Source organism: Rhyacophila brunnea, unplaced genomic scaffold, assembly GCF_057557595.1.
Source record: "Rhyacophila brunnea isolate RB1 unplaced genomic scaffold, BYU_Rbru_1.0 scaffold_16, whole genome shotgun sequence".
In the NCBI taxonomy this organism is placed as follows: domain Eukaryota; kingdom Metazoa; phylum Arthropoda; class Insecta; order Trichoptera; family Rhyacophilidae; genus Rhyacophila; species Rhyacophila brunnea.
The window spans coordinates 27,367,092-27,389,680 of NW_028232816.1; the positions used below are offsets into that span (position 1 = coordinate 27,367,092).

Here is a 22,589-nt window from a genome sequence, read left to right on the forward strand (position 1 = left end):
GTTAAGACTAAAATTTGGAGAGATCCTAATGCTGGCTAGTAATCAAGATGATTACCGGGGCCTTATGTTGTAACTTGCGAGTTGAAGTCACCCGGCGACATGACGTCATATGAAATCATTGTGACGTACTACCGGAGTGAGTCAATAGCATTCGAGAAATTAACGCTACTCTAATACTGGCGTTATTCATTGTCCCCATACACAAATAGGTGTTTCAGCATAATAATATCTAAGGTGAGCCGTGTGCATTGGACGGCTCGCCTCGATGCGTGTATTGAGCTTACGTCACAATTACGTCATGTCGTCGGGTGACTTCATGTCACAAGTTATAACATAGGGCACCCGGTACCTTGATTAAAAAACAAATGCCAGTTGCCAATATTAGCGAATTTTGTAAAGAGCTTCAGTTACATCATGATATTAGTTAATTTCTTCGTAATTGGGTAGGACACAGGTGGATAAGTTGGTAAAGCACATATGTTGAAATCCGGTAGATAAAGGATCGTGTCCGGTTTTGGGTCACATTCTTTCTAATGATATGTTTAAAAATCCTTGTTTCTACGGTGTTTCCAAATTATGTGTAGGTCCTCAATGCCTTAATTTTTAACCCACGGTCACGAAAAGAAAATCTATTATAAATACGGACTTTTAGAACGAATGTCCTTTCATTAATGACGTGAGAAATTAAAATACATTTACTTTATATACATTAAAACACAAAAATGGCGATGTTACGGTTCCGACCTTTTTCCTTTTTTAAGCACGCATGTCCGATTTACTTAAATAATAAATGATATCCTTTACTATTCGCTCGATTTGCACTTTCCGGAAAATTTTGCCCTCTCCTCTCTTGCAAATTGTGTCTTTTATTTTACGATCACCGTATGCGTGGGTCACGGAAGGTGGTGTAATAGTCACAAAATAAATTGGTAAAAAAGTCTCATGTTATGATCGAAGAAAATACGGTAAACAAATTATTAAATTTATGTTTTTTGTTTGTATGTTCCAGGCTGTGTTTTCCCGCGTAGCGCGAGTATGCAAGCATGACAGGGGAGGCCCTCATCGCTTCAGGAACCGGTGGACATCCTTCGTGAAGTCCAGGCTCAACTGCTCAATAAATGGCGACTTTCCTTTCTACTTCAATGAAATACGTAAGTTTGTAGCATGGTTACCAACCAATTTAGACAAAATGTTCATTAAACGTGGTAAACGATTAGCGGGACATGTCGCAAGAATGAACCACAAATAAGGCGACATCACGGAACTCAGAAATAATGGGAACTGAAATACATAACGGGTAAGGCCGAGTAACCGACTCGAGTAAGGAAGGATCCGGGTTAAACTTACACACGTGTTAATAATACGTTTTACGTCGAATACTGAAAACTGCTCTCGGTTTATGCATGTACGCTCATTTAATGTTGGTGTATTACACACACCATTGCACGTGCATAATGCGTGCTTCATTTTCGTAGGACACTCACACATTCAAATTCCTGCTTCACCATGCGGCGTATTGAATATGGCCTATCGGTATTCTATTTATTATCTGTTCTGTGGGCGACATGGATAAAAAATAAAACAAGTCATGTAAAACACCTCATAAAAGTGGTCAATCTCCGGAGAAGGGATGCGTATTATCAAAAAATTTGTTCTCACGTGCATCAACATGTTTTGTGTCAATGTTGATAAATTACTTTGGCATAAATTCTGTAGCTACAGATTCGCCATTTTATATTTTGGTATTATGTACAGTAAGTATTTATTGTATTTGTAACCCTTCACCAAGTGGTTTTTTTAAGATTTCATAGAGCTCCCGTTTTCTAACAGGCGGACTCATTGCAAAAATAATTACAAGATAAAAAGAACTTTTTATATACCGGGTTTTTAAATTTTCTGTTGAATCATATAAACTTGACAATTCTATGTATTAATAAATACTTTTTTTTGTACTTGATAGATAATATACTGAATAATTAATATAGAATACTGAAATGTCATTTTGACATTTCATATTGATTTCCATAGTAAGGCACGTATAGGACCCCCTTAGCAACCAATAACAGTGTACTGGACAAACAAGAAAAAATTTGTACCGGACAAACAAGAATACGAGCTAATATAAACGCGGTAATAAAATAATACCACGTTTTCTTAGAGATTCACAATACTTCGAAAAACGTAAAAGTTAAAAATTGTGCTAGTTCGCATCAGTCTCAAGGATTGTTAAGCCAAGTACATATATTATTAATTGTATAGAAAAAAAATTATATTACCCCACTGTTTAAAAAACCGTTGGGACCAGATAGATAGTTATTTTCATCTCATTCTGAAACCTTACCTACCATATGAAACCATAATACGTCATGTTTTAATAAAAATGCATTGTTGTCTTTCTAAGCCCACAACGGCCGAGCGTTCTACGCGTTGGCTTATAATGTTGTGCGTCCCAGGTTCAAATCCTGGGTCTGGCAAATACACATATTGATTTTCAATTTGTGTTTGGAGTCGGAGTATGAACCTAATAGGTTGAGCAGGTGGCTAACATCCATTTCTCATTAAAAATATCTGTTAATAAAAACCTCTATTCCGTGGAAGCCCGTATTATTATGATCGGAAATGGTCAAAAGAAAATGTACATCCACGTTTTGGTTTTTTTTTTAAATGGTTTAGATTCAAAGCGAAAACAGTATGATGATAGCGAATCTTTCATAATAATATATTTTGTCGACTGTATAAATAAGTGTTTTTTTCGATGTCATTTAATATAGTCCCTGATTGTAAAAGATCTCATTCATTGCGAAATTAAAATTGAATGCGAACCATCTTTTGCAGAATCCGTGACCGACTTGATCGAAGGAAACTACGGAGGAGTCGCAAGGCATCTTATCTACGGGACCTTCACGACTCCACCCAACAGCATATCTGGAAGTGCCGTGTGCGCCTTCGATCTGCAGGCCATTGCTGACACTTTCGAAGGCAACTTCAAGGAGCAGAATAACCTCAACTCCAACTGGCTGCCCATCAGTACCGCCAAGGTAACAAACAATATTACCTCAATTGAATCAATGCTTTGTAGATCTTGTACATAGTTGTTTTTATATGGATACATAATGAATATAAAATATAGAATAAATGTAAAATTTTAGTGATGTTTTCTTTTTGTATTTCCAGATTCCTGATTTACGGCCTGGTGCATGTTACAACGACACGTTCTTGCTGCCAGATCAGACCCTCAACTTCATAAAAACACATTCGTTAATGGATGAGACGGTTCCAGCATTCTTCGGAGAACCGATTGTTATTCGCACAAGTTTCGAGTAAGTACAGCACCAAACTGTGCTGAGGATTAAACGAGTACCTGCCTATAATATTACAGTCTGATTTAATTGATTTTCAGAAGCCTATAAAATACCAAGATGGGGGCCAAAATTCAATCATGCATAATTTCCATATGATTTGACTTATTTTCACTGTAGACATGTTTTTTTATTTTTATAGTACCTACCTACTGAATACTAATTCAAAATTTAACTTGACATTTTCTATTGAAACCCTGTGAAATACCAAGATGGCGGCCAAAAATACACGTTTTTGACCATAAAACTTTGCTTAAGGCCATACCTCAGTTGAGACACGGTCTAAAAAGATCGTCGCTAGGCGATGCGCGGATTGCGGGTCGCGGGTGCAAATAAGGCATGTCAAACCAAATATAATTTGTCTTATAAATCCAACATGTGTCCATTTAATGTTCTGTTTATTGTTTTATCAGTAACAATAATAATATATTCATTGACATGTTTTCTTTTTAAAGTAAATGGGTAACGTTTTAAGTAATCTTTACACGATTTAAGAATTATTACGGCCGTCGCCATCACGAAGCAAAATTACCTGTTTCCAGCTTTACATTCTCTCTCCGAATGGGAGCGAGTGCAAAATTTCGTCGCGCCTATGGTTGAATATTATTTGCCGTTTCAGTGATGGATCACCTTAATATCAACAGATATACATTATTTACTTTATTTTATTTAGTTTTAAATGTTTATAAACTATGTACTAGCTTCTCCGTATATTATTGTACTATGAGAACAAAATATGTGGTGTGATGTGAAGCTTGCTATTTGATACCTCGTGAAAAACAAATTGGGTAATTTGTCAATAACGGCAACACTACACTCATTTATTTTGAAACCTGTCATTGAGTATTCAGTAGAACTGTATTTTAAAAATGGAATATCCGTGACAAAAAATGTCACTTTTAATATTATAATCTACTTACATGTTGTTGTTTTTTGTCAACAGATATCGCTTCACTCAAATCGCCGTGGACCCTCAGGTTAAAACCCCAGGTGGAAAGACTTACGATGTACTATTCATTGGCACAGGTATGTATCATTTCAAACTTATTAATAAAAACTGTTTCATGCCAATATTTTAATAATGTTACTCTAAACTTCTACAAGTATATTTTTAATTCAATTTTTATTTTGGTCTTAATATCAGAAAATAGTAATCAGAACAAGTTATATCACAGACAAAAGTCATGGTTTACCCAAAGATAATTTGTAGATAATCAATGGTGTCTAGCTCAAGCAGGATTGAAACTGCTTCTTAGAAAAGTGTCAATAGATGGTGGTATACATGTTAAAATTCTCCGCCAAACAAAGTAAACATGGAGTACATTCAGACGTCTGAAGGTGATTTTCAATAGCGACCTTCCATCATTCCTTAAACGTGTGTTGCTTAATCAGTGTATTTCCAGTTCTCATGTATGCATCATAACTGACAAAATTTTAAATTATAATGTAGCGTGGAGAGTATGTATGTTGGGCATAATGCGTGAAGACAGAAAAACAATCAAATGTGCAAAATTTGAAAATAAATAACGTGTTAAACATGTCGATACTGTATTATAAAAATGGTGAATGTAACAGTTCCATCACCATATAACTCAAAAAGTGCCCTTGACCCTAATGATGATTGTTGAATAAACTTTCACCTTTGTTGTTATTGTCTCCACGAATGTCTCCTGTTATGTGAAAAGAAAAATATAATTTAAATATAAAGTAAAAACAAACCCCTAACGTTCTTCACCCCTCAGTATCAGTTTATTTTATACATATATATAGGCTGGTAAGTATAGGGTTTGGCAAGTACACATTGTTTTTCAATTTGTGTGTTAGTCAGGGTATGGACCTAATAGGTTGAGCAAGTGGCTGACATCCATTTCTCGTAAAAAAACAAAATCTGTTAATACAAACATCTACTCTGCGGAGGCCCATATGATCCTATTAGGATCGGACTTGGTCGGAATGTAGGCTACGGTGGCGAAGGGTGGAGGTTGGCTGTTAATATCCGACATAAATAGCGCACACAAAATTTTGCCAGTCAAACATTTTTATTTTCATCGAACTAAAACTACAAATTGCAGACAGTGTTGGTTAGTTTTTAAAATTCAAATAAACCCTCCGTAAACCAAGCTATAATAGATAATAGCCAAAAATTATTTATCTATCTATAAAATATCTGAAATTATTCCATTACATAATATACATCATTTTAGATATAAATTTTATAGATAGAAGAATATTTTTTATATATTAATATGGTTTGGTTAGGCTAACATGAATTTTAAAAAACTAACCACTGCAATTTGTACCCTTAATTCAATGAAAACAATTTTAGTATGACTGACAAAATGGGCACTATTTTTGTCAGATCTCCACAATTTACCTCTACTATGATGGCAGGGCTTAATTGAATTCTAAAAACTAACCAGCACCATCTGCAACTTGTATTCTTAGTGTAATGATAACAATTAAGTATGACAAAGTTTAGTGTGCCCTATTTATGTCGGATCTTAATAGCCTATTGCCACCTTTTGCCAGTGGTAGGTTATATCGATAGGTGCACCAATATTACTTCCTCAGTTTACCAAACTTGACCAAATAGAGTATTTAAGAAGATAATATTGTCTCCCTACATAAAAATAATATGTCCATTTCGCTGTCTACCTATTCAAATATTCAATGTTGTCAATCTCTTTCAGATAATGGCAAAGTGATCAAAGCAATCAATGCTAATTCCGCCGACTCGGTTCATGACGTCAAACCGGTAGTGATAGAAGAGCTGATAGTCTTCAAGCAGCATGAGCCCGTGAGGTCTCTGAAAGTGGTCCGTGACCCTGCCACCGGCCTCTCCTCCCTCATCGTGGTCTCCGACTCGCAAGTGCACTCCCTCATGCTGCATAGATGCAACAACAAAAAAATCACTTCATGCATGTGAGTATTCATTTGTTTTTTTTTATATCGTGTGAATATTTCAGCAAAGATTGGAGTTACTTCATCTCCGCCCGTCACGTATATGGAGCCGCGATTTGTCCACGGCCGGTTTTCATGACACTATAAATGTGTCAGAATGAAAAAATTTTAATATCACACTTCCTTGCCCCAAAACAAAGCTGCACGGGACCGATGTAGCAACCATGTACCTAGGTGCTTAAAGAAAGAAAACTTGGTTTTCTCTGCCGTCATTTACCTTTGGTAACATGAAGTGTCCCCTGTACATGTGTACTGAAACTCTACCGAAACAGAGGGGTCAACAGTGATGAATCTAAGGAGGGATCGGAATTATTCCGTCCGCAGCAAACTTTTCAGATGCCTCAAAGTCAGTGTGGCCAATTGGGCTCGTATGTGGAAGGATCCTGGCGAACAGCTCCACTCGGTCGTATTCCATTAGTGAGCAGTCTCAGAGGACATGTTCAGCGTCTTGATGGTCGTGCCCGGATGCGCATTCCGGCCCACATTCTATCAAACGAAAACCGTGTAGCTTGACTGCGAAGTCACCATGGCCTCTCAGAAAGTGGCTTACACAGTGTGTTGGTCTTAATCGTCTCATCTGAAGCCTGCAGGACACATCTGGAAAAAAACAGATACATTTATCGCCCTTTGGTGGATGCCGATCATCTCGACTGCTACGTATCGAGTGTATCTTGTAGACTGTCGGAGTTGTCAACTGTTGGCCTCTCTAGGTTATGACATAATTATCATGAGGTTATTAAGACTGTCACCTACTCAAGCAAGTGACCAAAACAAAATGTCAAACAGGCCACTGTTACCAACCATTGTTATACCAGTACTATAGTTACCAATATATCATTAAAGTTCTTCTAATCGTATGAAATGTTGTAATACTAATAGGTAGTGTGTAGCGAGCACATGAAGCGTCTAATTCCACAATTCAATATTTTGGGGAAACAATTTTTTTATGTTTCAAGCTTCAATTATTTGTTTTAACGTAAGATTATTTTTTCCGTTGTATTCTATGTCGAAATTAGAACCAAATGCCAATTTGTTTCAGACGATAAACTCTTAAGTGTAATAAATATAGGCAAAATAAAATTGGACGTAGCGCTATTTGTACCTCACTTTTTAATTTACTCCGCATAAGGCACATAATATGTCCGTGACACTGTCATGAGTTTACCAGATGCTACAGCATGGGAGACACCCTTTTTAATATTGAACGTTCCCTTATTGGTTGACTTAAACACGCGCGAAATCAACCAAGCTTTAAATAATATGAAACACGGATTTAGCGCTTTTTGTAATAAATCGAGACTTAAAATATTTTTTTTCGTAGGGTTATGTCGCGTTTTGGAATTTATAGATAAATACATATTGTGTAAAATTATACAAAGAATATGTGCATATTTTTTTCTTGATTTTGACCAAATGTGGACTTATCGCTTTTTGGAATTAGATGCCTCACATGTAATAGAAATGATTTTTTTTTACTCTCCATGTTTTATTACATTAAATAATAGACATGTAAGCACATCTCCTTGTCTGAGACCATTGTTGTTATTGTTAATATTATAATGCTTTGTATTTTTTGTGCAGAGACTGCGTGGCACTTCAGGATCCTTATTGTGCATGGGATAAGCTAAACAAGAAGTGCGACCACACGTCTACAGCCCCCCACTGGTTGGATGAAGTCTACTTCTATCAAAGCGTCTTGACAGGACACCATGCTGCCTGCCCCCAGAGTAAGTACCATTCACAATCTACTAATTAGTTTTCATATAACTATGGATAAGATTTATGATATCGCTAAAACTACAAATTAAGTATTATTAATTTTGTAACCAATCAATTATTCAGTGACATAAATTATTGTCTATCAAGGATACATTTTACCGAAATGCTTTTTTGTCTCGAGATCACTAAATATATCTGGCCTAATGCTTTAAGTGCCTTTTTCAGATTTTGGCCTTAAGGTACCAAAAATTACTTTAAAATGTTTATTCTATTAATCTTAAAAATACCTATGTCAGCGGATGTAATGTTAATAACATAGAAACACAAACTTATGTGTACCAATTTCAAAATAATTCAACATATTTTACACCAAGATAAGGCTTGTTGAGTTTTATTCATTTAGTTAGATATTTATAGCAAAAAAATCACCACCGTACTTGCCTACAATAGAGCCAGATAATAGTTTAATGTTTTATTTATCGATTAATATTATATATACGTAATAACCGTAATAATGGATAAAGTATCTGGCTAACAATTCCAGTGTTTTTCCATTGTGTTATATTCTATTGTTTTTGGTTGCTATGGTTTCCTGCTTTCCTATTTTCCACCTGTCGCCGGTGTTGCCAACTTTGTTGCCACACTTTTAATGTGAATGTAATTATGGCAGTATTTTAAGAATTTTGGGTCTCATTTATGAATAGACTAGTGTTAATTGAACCTGGCAGATAATAATATATTTTTTTGTTGATGAAAAATAAACAATCTTATACAATACTTGAACATTGATATATATTAATTTACATAATAATATGCACTATCTTGCATTAGGCTTCAGATATAAAAAATATTATTTTTATTGTTTATGGATAGGTACTTAAAGCCGCGTTGCCACGATCCAAGTACGATCCGAGTACACTCGGACCGAGTGCCATCCGCCTACTCGGACCGCGTCCTACTCATCCGAGCTAGCTCGGATAGGAGTAATTAGTATGAAGATGTCTCGTACGAGTGCGCTCGGATGGCGCTCGGTCCGAGTGTACTTGGATAATATTGCATAATTACAGTATTACATAATACTGTTTTAATAATATTTCTTTGTTTCTAAATGTCATGTTGTGAACGTCTTAAACTTATAATTTGTAATGTCCACAATATGTAAAATAAATTAAAATTGAAATTGAAAGCGGCTTAAATCAAATTCAAATTTTAAAATAAATTTTTCTTTTCATCATCACCTGTTTCAATCCACTGCTGAATAGAGGTTTCCTCAATCTCTCTCCTCTCTTCTCTGCCATGCAATTCCATCGTATTTCTTTATTCCTTCTCAAAATAAAATAAATCATTTTCTTGCCAATAATATAATATCATGAATATTATATTTTATTTTGCCAAGAACACAACCAATGCATTTATAAGGCGATATCTAGACAAAATATGTTTATGGTGAAATATACCTATATTGTTTATAGTGAAACAACTTATCCTTAAAATTGCGCAGATATCAATTTCTTTGATTGCACACGAATTATATAGGGTAAATTTAAGTATTGTTTCCGTTATTATTTCCAACTTTACTTCTGGCGATGCTCTGTATTTACAGCATCCATAGACCGCACACTACTGACATGTACGGTATTTTTTTCTTTATCAACCAGCATAAATAACGAGTGGTAGCATTCTCTATATGATTTTGTTAAAATTTGTAGCAGTAATAAACAGGTTATAAATTGGCCACCAAGAGGCCATCGGAGGAGCACCCAGTGCACATCACTGGTTTAGATGTTAAGGTTACTTGAAACTCTCGTACATTGTTACCGTGTGGACATCTGTGCTTTGACACAAATGTCCATACGATTATTTGGTGACACAGGCAAAATTCTTGGTAAAGATGCGGGCAGCACTGGCGGATTGATCACCGGTCAGCCCAACAAGTACAACGACCTGCCGCGACCCAGCAAGGAGCACTCTAACCCCGGGGAAGTCATCAACATCATGCAGGATAAGGAACCTCACAACACACAAGTCGAAGGTAATGGCACATCACTGTACAGATCGATTTTTTTTATATTACACACTTCAACAGGCCTCGAGGCCCACACACTGTCAGAAATACTCGAGGTTTGAGAAAATTGCAAATACATTTTGTGAATCGAACTCGAAACCTCCGTATGAGAAGCCAGTGCCTTATGTATTGGACTATGAGGGTTATAATTATTACACTTTCATCACGCATACATATTATTATGGTCAAAATCCAACAAAAAATACATTCAATTTCACACAATATAATAATAAACACTCTCTTTATATTATTACTCTAAGCTCTTTACACTTTTTCTGTAAATCTTCTTTATACTTTGTCATATTATTTTGCTCCCTTCAACTATAAAACTATAATATCAAAGCATAGCTTTTAATATACATTCATAAAGAATTTACTTCCGCATGCTGTAGATACAGATTTACAAAACGGTCATTCTAGATAGGGTCAGATAGAGAGAGTTGTTGGAATAGATCAGGAAACATTCCAGGCTGTCGCACGGCTGATGATGTTGACCAAGAATTGACAGTGTTTCCATCGGAAAATGTATTCCAATCATTCCAAGTTTGGGTAAAGTTAAATGCACCATCATCAGGGCCTATCTATCCTGAGCTTTCATTTTTCAGTCTGTCACATTCATTCTCCCTGTATGCCCCTTGCCATCATCTGCCCATCTCCTATGGAGACAACATATACTACTCACGACAACATAATTAGCAGATAAATAAATCTCCCGGTTTTAAGTGTACGTCCAATCAAACTGTGAGCACTGTCTTTCCAAAGTAGATTATATTACGATTCTGATCGTCCAGATACCCATCAACTATCAGAGTTCTTATTGGGCAAAAACACGATAGAAACGGGGCGATAAATTGTGCTTTCTGCAAATTTTTTTCTTTATAATAATTATGTTTCCTATTACCCTCTTTCCAGATCCGGCCGTGTCGGTTGCGGACACCATTCCCTCTGCGTATTCAGCGGAGACCCTAGCTCTGGCGGTGGCGGCGGGAGCTCTGGCCGCGCTGGCGGTCGGCTTCATCACGGGATACTTCTGCGGCCGCAAATGCCACAAGGACGAAGACGATAACCTCCCGTATCCTGACACTGAGTACGAATACTTTGAACAGAGGCAAAACATCAACAGGTCTGAGTTCGCTTTAGTCGATTAATCAATCGGTGGAGGATTCATTGACACATTTTGTATTAACATCATCAAAATTTTAATATTGTATATTATTTCTTTATTGTTATTTTTTACACTAATATTTTGTTTCTTTTGTATTATTATTTTTTTTTTCTTTTTTCATTAAACATTATGTTCCTTATTGTTGTTATTTGTTTTTGTTATTAACATTCTTTTCTTTTTATTATTGTTATTTTTGTACCTTTTCCTCTTCCCGCAATTTTTGTATACTAACTGCAACACTATGTCCTGACTATTTGCGGATACGTGCTACGCAGACGCCGTGTTTAAGGCGCACAACGCAGACATCATTTATGTCAATTATCTCGGAAACTAGATTAACTACATTTAGTTTTCTTGCATTTCCATCTGAAAACCGACTGCTAAAATAGATTGGCCAAGATTTCGGACAACACAACACGATAACAAATTTTTTTTGTATAAAATATTGTATGGAGACCCATATTTACATCACGTTGATAATGAATTTTGTAGAAAATGATGATTGTTTCATATTGATATTAATTGTTACGTTAATTGATTTAAACGAAATATGTAATCGAAAATCATCATTTACTGTAAAGAGGTTACCGCATTGTATTCGAAAATAATCAATTGCTAGTCACTACCATCATATCTCACAATCCAGTGCCTTAACCTTGTGACATGCATGGATTTACTTGCACCAATAGTGAGTATTTTAAATTATTACGATAATAACTGTTTACACATAAAATTGCTGACTGTCTCGCCAATCTCATTCATTCTTGTATTTCGTATTTTTTCCGTCAAGGGCCTTATGTTATAACTTGTGACATGAAGTCACCCGATGACATGACGTAATTGTGACGTAAGCTCAAACACACATTGAGGCGAGCCGCCCAAGCACATGGCTCACCATAGATATTATTATGCTGAAACACCTATTTGTGTATGGGGACAATGAATAACGCCAGTATTTGAGTAGCGTGAATTTCTCGTTAGTACGTCACAATGATGTCATATGATGTCATGTCGATTGGGCGACTTCAACTCACAAGTTACAACATAAGGCCCCGGGTCTACCACTATCAATCTACTGCGCATGCACAGATATCGTACTAGTTGCAAGTATCGTCTGAAAATTCAAAAGCTGCTCAACTTTTTTGATCCATCCATGCAGTCTTGCTACTTACATGATAATACATGTTTACACTTGCATTTTATTCATGCAACGCGTAAACGGTCTATTACACCTTTCTCCCGCATTCAACTAGCTAGGACATAGAGTTACCTCCTTCTCAATAGATTGCTATTGCTTATTTTTTTTTTATCTTTTCATTTATATAACATATATTAAATTGTGTATAATATTTTATTATATTCTGTTCACGTTTCATCGCGCAAAACATGGTAACTCACAGCTATTGATCTTTTTAAAGCACTATAAGTAATGTATTCTTATGAAAGCATGATGACAAATAAATTGTAATTATGTAAGTATCTAAACAATATTATTTATTAATCTGCACACCAACTTAACCCCTGTTATTTATTTTTTTAATTATTTATTTTTATTACTTACATTATGTTTTCATTTATAAAAATAAGTACAATTATAATAATCTAAGTCGTATCTACCTATATAATATTCAATAATGTTAAATTGTTTTTTTTTTTAATAAATACAGAAATAGAAGTGTTTTTTTATTTACATAAAAATACGGAAACTAAGACAACAGGAATACTAGAACAAAGTTAACTCATTAGTAACAAATCACTAAAAAATATACTACTAATAAATTTGATTAAAACAAAAGTTTTACAATAAATTTCTTTTTTAATATTTCAAAATCTATATCAAAATTATTTGCCAAATTTCAAATGACCCGTCAGGTTATACACAAATTAAATTGTAACATAATTACACGTCATGTACGTGTACTAATCAACAATATTGAGTAAGTATAATATATAATATAGGTAACTCTAAGATATTGAACAAACCTTTCTTTTATCAGATGGAGCCTTCTGTTGTTTCAGTATCAAAATCGCTGAAGCGTGTCTCAGTTTGTTATGAGTAACATTTATCTATGCAACATCCAGTGACGTCCCTAGGCAAAGTGCCGCCCTTAATCGTACCTACTTTAAATACCGTCCCCTATCATTTTCAGTTTCAAATTGTCTGAAAATTAATTGGGTACCTAGGTACCAACCTATTTATTACTTATTTTCAGTTATCTTTAAATTGACTAGAGAATTTCTACAAAACCTACTCTCAAACAGCGGTAGTGTTAGGTATGTGAGGTCTGTTACACTGACGGGTTTGGAGGCATCGTTGTGAAAATTGCAATGACCTGCCTATCCTCACGGGACGTCACTGGCAACATCAACTGCAAAAGCCAAAGGCCTTTTTTATGTCACTCATTTATTTAAGCTCCAATTATAAAGGACAAGAAGTTTTCTTCAGGATCTTTGATATAACTATAAGGTTTCATTTACTGTAGATGATTGTGTTTAGTATCCACTGACTTACACCTGCAATTTATTTTAAATGTGCCCCTTACAAAATTTGGTGGTACAGGATAAATTAATTATACACACTATAGTGAAAATTATTACCTAATGTACAATTTTTGATGGCAATAATTAATTATTACATTGTTACAATTTTTGCGGAGCTGGATCGACAAGTTTCATTAGATGTAAATTATAGTTTTGAGAAAAACGAATTAAAACATTAATTTGTTTAACCTTTTCTATGCTTCACAATTTATATTACTATGGCAGTATCTGAAAGGCCGCAGATTTTAAACGACACACGTTGAATGTAAAGCGAAGCTCTTACTAAAATCGCTGTAATACCGATAATCTGTGGCTTAGTATTTCATAATTATTTAAACAGATGTCACTGGGCTTAATTTTTAAATTATACAAATCAATCGACAGTGGCTAGTATTTTGAGTTTAAAGTGGAATGAGATAACTAGCGAAATTTTTATGTGCGGCCTGTCGATCATGGCCTCATAGAGCGAAAAAACTCGCTGAAGGCATAGAATCGGTTAACACAAACATGATACAATTCACATTTCGACCATTAGTGATAACTCTAGTCATCGGATCGAAACATTCTTTGGTGGCGTGTAAAAGAATAAATTGAGAATCCTAAAAACACTGTCGAATGCCCCAATTTTACTTAAGCACCCATTCCAGTAACATGCCTAGATAATATGCCGCCCGAAGACTTAAAATAACGACCTTTTCTATTCCACTTTGTCACTTAAGAAGTTTTACTTTTGATAGGATTCAGTAAATAATACAAGTTTTCGTTCGTTGTCAGTTTTATAATATTTGTGTGTTTGAATTCCAGAATACAAGCCGAACCTAAGCTTCTATCTCAAGTGGAAGAAGTGACGTACGCGGAGCCGGTCCTGGCACCACCGAGCGCCCCGCCCAAAGGGCCGCACTCCCCGCGCAGCACTCTCCGTAAATCCCAGCACCCGCAGCATCACCCGCCCTCCTTCAACCACCCCCAGCATCCGCAGCACCCTCAGCATCCGGGGGCGCACCCCCACGCCGAGACCCTCTTCCAGTTCCAGCAGACTGATGGCTCAGCTGCCGGCTACCGTCAAGGGAGGGACAACTTCGGAACGCTGCGCTCGCACCAGGTTAGTGCACAACTAAATCATTGACATTCACTCATCTTGGATCAGCCTAATAAGCTCACACATTGAGCGGGATCACTCAAAAACCTTTGGTCAAAAATTAGATTTTGATTAAAAATGTTGGGTCACTAGTGTGGTGTTCGATGTGTAGATTGAGGATGATGATAATGAAGTCTACGATGTAGCAGGGTGAGATTTATTAGCAGCGTATCGGTACAATAGTATATTATACAATGATAGTTACGAGCTAAGTACTTGGATTCGAGTGACATCTAGATAAATTATTCTTCGTTATTTATACAATAAAAAGTAACACATTAACATTAAATTCTGGTACATAATCATATTGGACTAATTATAGAATCAGCGTTTTAAATCGAGTAGCAAAATGAAATATAATTTGTTATTACAGTCGTAAGAAAATATGATACTATGAAAAATGATTATTCGGCTAATACACCGTAATGGTATAATGTGCTGTGATATGATGTAATAATACACCGTCTCTAATTTCACCAATCGACTTGCTGATTTAGCTAAGTTGTTTACTGGAAATGGATTCGCTGGGAATATATTACTGCAGAGTAATTTGATACCTTAAACAATAGATATTTTATACAAATACAAATACGTTAGAATCATCGTAAACCCTCTCTAAAATTCTTGAATCCATAACATATCTAATTATTTAAAAATTAATCCACAAAAACCAGGTTTTGAAGCCTTAGAGTGATGATATATAGAAAGCGCTTATTTTTCGGTAAAATGAAGCGGGGTTTCTTGCGTATAACACATGAAGCGAGCATCACTTGCACTACAATAATCAATTAAACCATGAATTTAGTGTGAGGTGGCGTTTGGCCCACTTTGATACTAAGCTACTCCTATACCATCGTGTTGCTCCTCAGTACAGCTGACCAAATTTAAACACAACATAGTTAACCATATTTTCTTCTAAATTAACTAAAAATAATTACCACTAACTTTATATATTATGTTTTGAAAAAACATTTAATTCAGCCGTAGAAATTCTATCTTACTCTAACCAGTCTAACCCATAGTGCGGAGATATAAGCGTGCCGAATGCTTACTCATTCACACTTATGGTTCATTTTTGTTCATGCCTTGTTTGAAGCCGATCATTTTTTTAATGCAACATCAAAATTATTGCTCCAGCTCTTCTAAATCTTAAAAAATAGACAATGAGAAAACACAGTGAAACCCCGATTTTACACGCCCAGAATTCATGTTGTCCCACTTTTTGTAAAATTCTATTCAAATAACGTAGGTACAAAAATAGTCCAATTAAATGCATGGTAACATAGCCCGCTGATATTTTTCATTCTTACCGTTTATGTAGATAATTTTAATTTCTTGTTTTTTAAATCTTTTATTGTTTTGTTATTTTACACCACCTCGTAGATGTCAGGGTCAATGTCGTAGAGCCAAGCCACAAATTTGGCGAAAATGAGTAAAGTACACAAAAGCATTTTAAAATCATCAAAGATGTAGTGGTCAATGGATTTAAGCCACAAAACTCTTTTGACTACATTTCAATATTCAGTGGTCAAGAGATATAACACACATAACTTCTAAGATATTATTTTTTTTAGTAATTTGTACAAAATAAAAAAAGATAACACCACAAAGTATATTCTATGTTGAAAGTTTCACCGTTATATCATTAAAAACAAAAAAGTGCAATAAAAAAATGTTACTTTTCTTTGTCACACAAAGTCTTCGAGTGCCTGTTTCTCAGCAATATGATTTTGTGGACTGGCTCCCTTGACATCTACGGCGACGATAATTTCTCAGCAAAGGAAATCATTGTCAGTTCAAGAGAAAAGGAACTTTCTCGAAAAGGTGAAAGAACATGTTGACATAATAATATGCTCCAAACCAATTATTTGTATGATGCCAGTCCCTTAAAAAATGTATAATCATGTCTTCATTATCTAACATATTTATGTTGAATTTATAATTTAACTGTTATATAAATGTACCATAACTTGGTGGTGTTATTCACTGAGATCCATCGTTCTCTCAGCTCAGTTAATTGTATTGTTAATTTATAATAATGTTTTGCAGGGGGACGGGTACCGGCGTGGAAACGATGGCTTCTCCACGACCCGCAGTGTGAAGAAAGTCTACCTCTGAGAAACGAGTGGGGCTGAGGCGATGGGGGAGCCGATGCCAATGCCGATGCCTGTTAACCACCACACCCACAACCACCACAACCACACGCATCGCTCCAACAGCCAACACCATCATACATTGGGTAAACATATATATTACACCAAAATAGCAACCCTCAATTTGTTTATGTCTCAATTCCCCACCAAATATCTCACAAGAATAGAGCAAGTTAACTTCGAAAGAGACAGATTTGAAAAAAAGATCTTCAGTCGTCCCTTAAGCCTCAATGACATTGAGCTACTTTACAAGCTGCTTGTTGGCGAATTTAAAAGCGGGCGAGTCAGCTAGTGCGATTGTGATGATGACACACAAAACTTTCCACTCACTCAGAAGCCAACAAGCTAACGAGTTGATACCGTCATTTTTGATACTATTTTGACAGAAGATTTGATTTTGACAGAAGGCCCACACGCCGTGTATAGCGTGTAAAGTTGACTAGCTTTCAACTTTTCTCGGTAGATTGTTTACAATCTGCTTGTTAGCTTGTTCTATGATGACAATGGGCAAGTTTACAAGCAGATTGTAAATTCGCCAACAAGCAGCTTGTAAAGTAGCTCAATGTCATCGAGGCTTTACTGATCAGAAGGGAAGTTATGTACTGTCCCCTCAGGCCCCATCGATATTTTTAGTGTGTAAACACATCTACCATAAAGTTGATTGAGAATTAGGTTTATTAATAATTATGTATTATAAAATCTCTTGCCTTGTATCACTAAAATAATAAAACAACCCCTATCTCGCAATAATGAACAAGTGATGTCTTGTACAAAGTGTACAGTGAAACAAATTAACCTCAGTTCTTGAACAATTTTTAGCCTAGCATTGTAATTATGTTTTCTCCCTTTTCATACTAATCATGACGTGTGAATTAATAAGGCCATAAATTACACCCTTTGTTTCCTAAGCATATGCTGGTGCGCAGGCGATACAGTTTGCGTAGATCAGGCCAGATTGGTGTACGGCCGGCACGCATTGACGCATGCATGTTTGGACGTGTTATTTTTATCTCCACTGTCCAGCGCTGCGCGTACTGCGCACCAATGTACACTTATAGTTATTAAATATGTATGTTTAAAACTGTATTCAACTGTTTGCAGTATCGCAGCGCAGTAGTGGTTCAGGGTCGTGCTCGGCAAGTGGCGGGGGAAGCAGTCCGAGCCCCTCTCCCCCTTCCAGCAGCCCCTCTCCGCCGCCCTCCCACGATCTCAGGCCACACACCCCCCCACCGCCAGCCTGCAGCTACATCTACAGGTCGTAGACTCTCATCGCGTCATAGACTGCCTCTGCAGGGCCTAATCGCCAACAGACTCCGCCGGAGCTCCTCGACGAGGATCCGCTGTGTCAGTGCGTCCGAGTGCGGTCGACCGTGTGAAATTCTATCACCGGGTGCGGTTTCGCAAATAAACAGCCAAAAATCTAACAGTATTGACAAAAAATACACTAAAGAAACGTGTCAAGTTTGTTTGAAAAAAATTGGTATTGATGAATGAAAACTGATATTAAATTATCAATAACTAGACCTGATATTGAACGATAAATATATTGGCGGAATACATGATTTGGAGGCTAGATTGAATGTTTATTTCTAATCGCCGCGTTTTAAAATACGATACATTTTATAAACAATAATATGCTTTATACCGCCGTATTAGTAAACCGATAGCCAATATACCCACAGACAACTAGACTGTAGAAGCTAGATTTTAGATATTTCTACGAAAAGATCGAAAAAAGATAAGCAGAATGCTGTAAACTGTAATTTCGAGCGTTTTTGTTTATAAGAACTGAACTGATAATAAATTGAGAAGTTTCGCTGTCAATTTGGATGGCTATCCGTTTCGAAAGACAAGAGTGCGAATGATTTAGCCTGAATTAGACATTGTAATATTAAAAGAACTGTATCGATTTTGGGCGATTTCGTGGAGGATTTTTTAATTGGCTAAGACTGACACGCAAAAATGACGATTGCATTGTAATTAACAATGTTAAATGAACTCTCAATTGATAATTAATAATAGGTTTAATAATATATTACTATCGTGTATATGCTTGACATAACTAACTGTCACTTAATCGTAAGTTATTGACATTGGAATGAATATTTTACAATATTATGTAGATTGTTTTGTTTGACAGTCGTACATTGTTTCGTAATAGAACGAAAGAGTTTAATTATATTCGGAACTGTTTTGCGCTTCGTCGTGTGGTATTGAGTGATGTGAATAATTAATTCGTAAAGATGTTCAGTTTTAATGGTAACTATTATCGCTTTTTAGCCGTACAAACATTTTATAATGGACCAGAAGAAATTGATTATTATAGTATTCGAAAGAGTTTGGTATTTTTTAGGCACTTGTTGTAATATATTTCCTATCTACATAATTTACAAAATGACAATTATTTATTGTGTATTTAAACGGGAAAAATGCGGTTCAAAGAAAACACAAAATAATGTAAAATAACATTTATTCTTTTCACTTTTCCTTTATCATAGCTGAAAGATTGTAAGCTTTCTCTACCTCAACATTCTTTCGTTTGTCAAAATAAAATTATTAAAAAATTGAATTGAATGTCTTCCCTTTGGATTAACATATTGTCATTATTTAATAATCCCAATCCCAATTTCTATACATAATAAATCAAGTATTAATTAGTCTATTTCAATATTAGTTAATTAATTAATTAATTGATTACTTGCTTCACTCCACTCTCTAGATTCATTATTTTTCGTTAACGCCAAAAATAATTTAACAATGATTCACGAATTATTTATTACGAATACCTACAATAATCTATTCTATTCTTCATCTTTCTAAAGTTTGTAATTGTAAAATAATTGTAAAATAAAAAAGAATGAACTGTAAATACAATTAGAGATGAATAAAAATAATTGTTTCGGTTTAAAAAAAAAACAATCGCAGACCGCATTTTTTTTAAAAACTCTCCGGAAATATAATCTGCAGCAAATTTAACATAGTATAAATTTAATATTGAATTCATTAATTTGTAATAATTATAATTTTTTCATAATAATGTTATAAAATAATGTACATAATTATTATATTGTGTTATTTACCGGCTTTTGAATACTTATTACACAATATTATTAGATTCTAACCAATGTGATATCTTTCTTCAGTGAGTAAACGTAAACTTAGTCACAAATTTCAATATCCATGTTGTAAACTTATTTAACACTCTGTACAACATGTTGTGTCGAACGTGTCGTTGTGAGAACTATTTCGTTTCACTAACTGAAGAAGATTATAACTTCGCGAGTATAATACTACAAGGTTCTAAGTGTTCGTCATTGGACAAACACTTAGAACCTTGTAGCTCTCCACTCGCGACTTCGTAATAATTGAGTAATTTAGTTTCAAAACGTACTTAAATCCAAATTTATACATTTGTGATTTTACAAATAATGATTTAGAGACATTTTAAAAGTAATAAAAAATGTGTCAGATGAAAGTTTAATCAGTGAACACATTAGCATAAAAATGTAAAAAAAAAATTCGAATTGTTCTTTATGCACCACATGGCCCCCACAAGAGGGGGTACTGACAGGGCTCTAGTCTAGGAGCCTGGGCTCAAAATAAATAAATAATAATAAACCGCTTTACTTTTCCCGCCTACTTTTACCTCCAACAAAATTTTGAAAACGCTCCTGTTGTGCGTCACACATACCATTAAACTTAGAGATAGGTAGGGGGTACCACCAAAGATCCTGGCCTGTTTTTGGATGTGGGGGCCATGGCCACATTATGATATTAAAATACTCAATTATTGTAACATTCAATATTGTAAATATGCACTGTGTTATTTCTCTCATGTGTGTTGCTGTCTTTATAGACCTGGTTTTATTTTATTTACCAATGTCCATTTTTTAAATATATATATATATATATAATTATGAAAATATGTCGTAATGATTATTGAAACTAATTAGTTTTTAAGGTTTGATGTTTAGTCTTTCTTAGAAAATATTAGATATGTATGTAAATGACTTAGAACCACATATATTCAAACTATCCACTTAAACGTGTAAGTGAAATACTTTTAATAATATTAATAATTAAATTTAATAATAATTATGTTAGGATACTTATTCGAAATCCGTAAATATTATATATTTATTCATATATGACAAATATAATTAATTCTTACAAGAAACATAGTTATAACTCTGATATTCAGTCATTAAAAGTGCTTCTTATGAGTGTGTTAGATTTTTAGAAGAGATTTCATGTGACCTTTAGCAAAATATTATCAATGAGAATTTTCTTGTTAGACTTTAAAAACGTTGTATAGATATGAACCGTGTTACGAATTATCCTTTTCGACATTATTTGAATTGTTTCCTTTCGTAAATGAAATCTATTTTTTATTTCGTACACTTCATGAGCGTCTACAACATGAACCCATTTTGTCTATGATATTAAATAAAGATATAAAATGACTACCGCAATTAAAATATGAGGAAAAGCCACAAATAAATGGCTTTGAACACTAAATATATTCAAACGCATACTGCTATCAAATTTACTTTCGTTTTGATATTTGATTTTGATATCACATTAATCTTTTCTATGCCTCACGATATTACTATGGCAGTATCTGACATTATTTACACAATTTACTACATAGCTTCTACATAATTTTTTAGATTATGCAAATCAATCGACAGTCGCTAGTAATTTGTATTTAAAGTCGAACGAGATACCCTGCGAAATTTGTATATGCGGCCTGTCGATTATGACCTTATAGAACGAGAAAACTTGCTGAAGGCATAGAATCGATTAATATTTATATCTTCAATTTATTGTAACTTTGCCGTATGCTACCTGGGGCCTTATGTTGTCACTTGCGAGTTGAAGTCGCCCGGTCGACATGACGTCATATGACATCATTGTGACGTACTACCGGAGTGAGTCAATACCATTCGAGAAATTAACGCTACTCTAACTGGCGTTATCCATTGTCCCCATACACAAATAGGTATTTCAGCATAATAATATCTATGGTGAGCCGTGTGCATTGGGCGGCTCGCCTCGATGCGTGTATTGAGCTTACTCATTTCGTCGGGTGACTTCATGTCACAAGTTATAACATAGGGCACCTGACTATGGAAAAATTTCACTGAAGATCCATGGCATAGTAAAATTTATAGAAACGCATACTTTCTACCGTATTTTTGATACTATTATTTCACTCAAGTGGACTAGACGTGACACTTTCTCACATTGACAGATAATTTTTTTTATAAATGAGAAATATTTTTTATCGGTTAATGTTTGAAATAATCTTATTATAATACTATGTTAGTATGTGTAATCAATTATATCTTATATTTATACGATGACAAAATGTGGTATCAAACATCATTGTTGTAGAATATGGGTACAATTAATATTCTCCTTTGTGAAAAAGAAATTTCAATGAATATTTCATTCGTAAATTGGCTTCTCGGTTTTAATATTTCTA

At 34.9% G+C, this 22,589-nt stretch overlaps 1 protein-coding gene across 1 annotated transcript in view; it reads left to right on the top strand.

Moving 5' to 3' along the window:
• The window catches only part of Sema1a (semaphorin 1a), a 156,038-nt gene extending 136,093 nt beyond the window's left edge, over nucleotides 1–19,945 (top strand). Inside the window, exons 6-16 of the mRNA XM_085943447.1 lie at nucleotides 1,010–1,151; nucleotides 2,836–3,038; nucleotides 3,175–3,320; nucleotides 4,303–4,385; nucleotides 6,050–6,281; nucleotides 7,902–8,047; nucleotides 9,931–10,071; nucleotides 11,017–11,227; nucleotides 14,615–14,912; nucleotides 16,998–17,187; nucleotides 18,203–19,945. Coding sequence (XP_085799573.1) covers nucleotides 1,010–1,151; nucleotides 2,836–3,038; nucleotides 3,175–3,320; nucleotides 4,303–4,385; nucleotides 6,050–6,281; nucleotides 7,902–8,047; nucleotides 9,931–10,071; nucleotides 11,017–11,227; nucleotides 14,615–14,912; nucleotides 16,998–17,066 — 1,671 coding nt within the window. The 3' untranslated portion in view covers nucleotides 17,067–17,187; nucleotides 18,203–19,945. The remainder of the gene's footprint in view (nucleotides 1–1,009; nucleotides 1,152–2,835; nucleotides 3,039–3,174; nucleotides 3,321–4,302; nucleotides 4,386–6,049; nucleotides 6,282–7,901; nucleotides 8,048–9,930; nucleotides 10,072–11,016; nucleotides 11,228–14,614; nucleotides 14,913–16,997; nucleotides 17,188–18,202) is intronic.
• The last annotated feature ends 2,644 nt before the right edge of the window (nucleotides 19,946–22,589 follow it).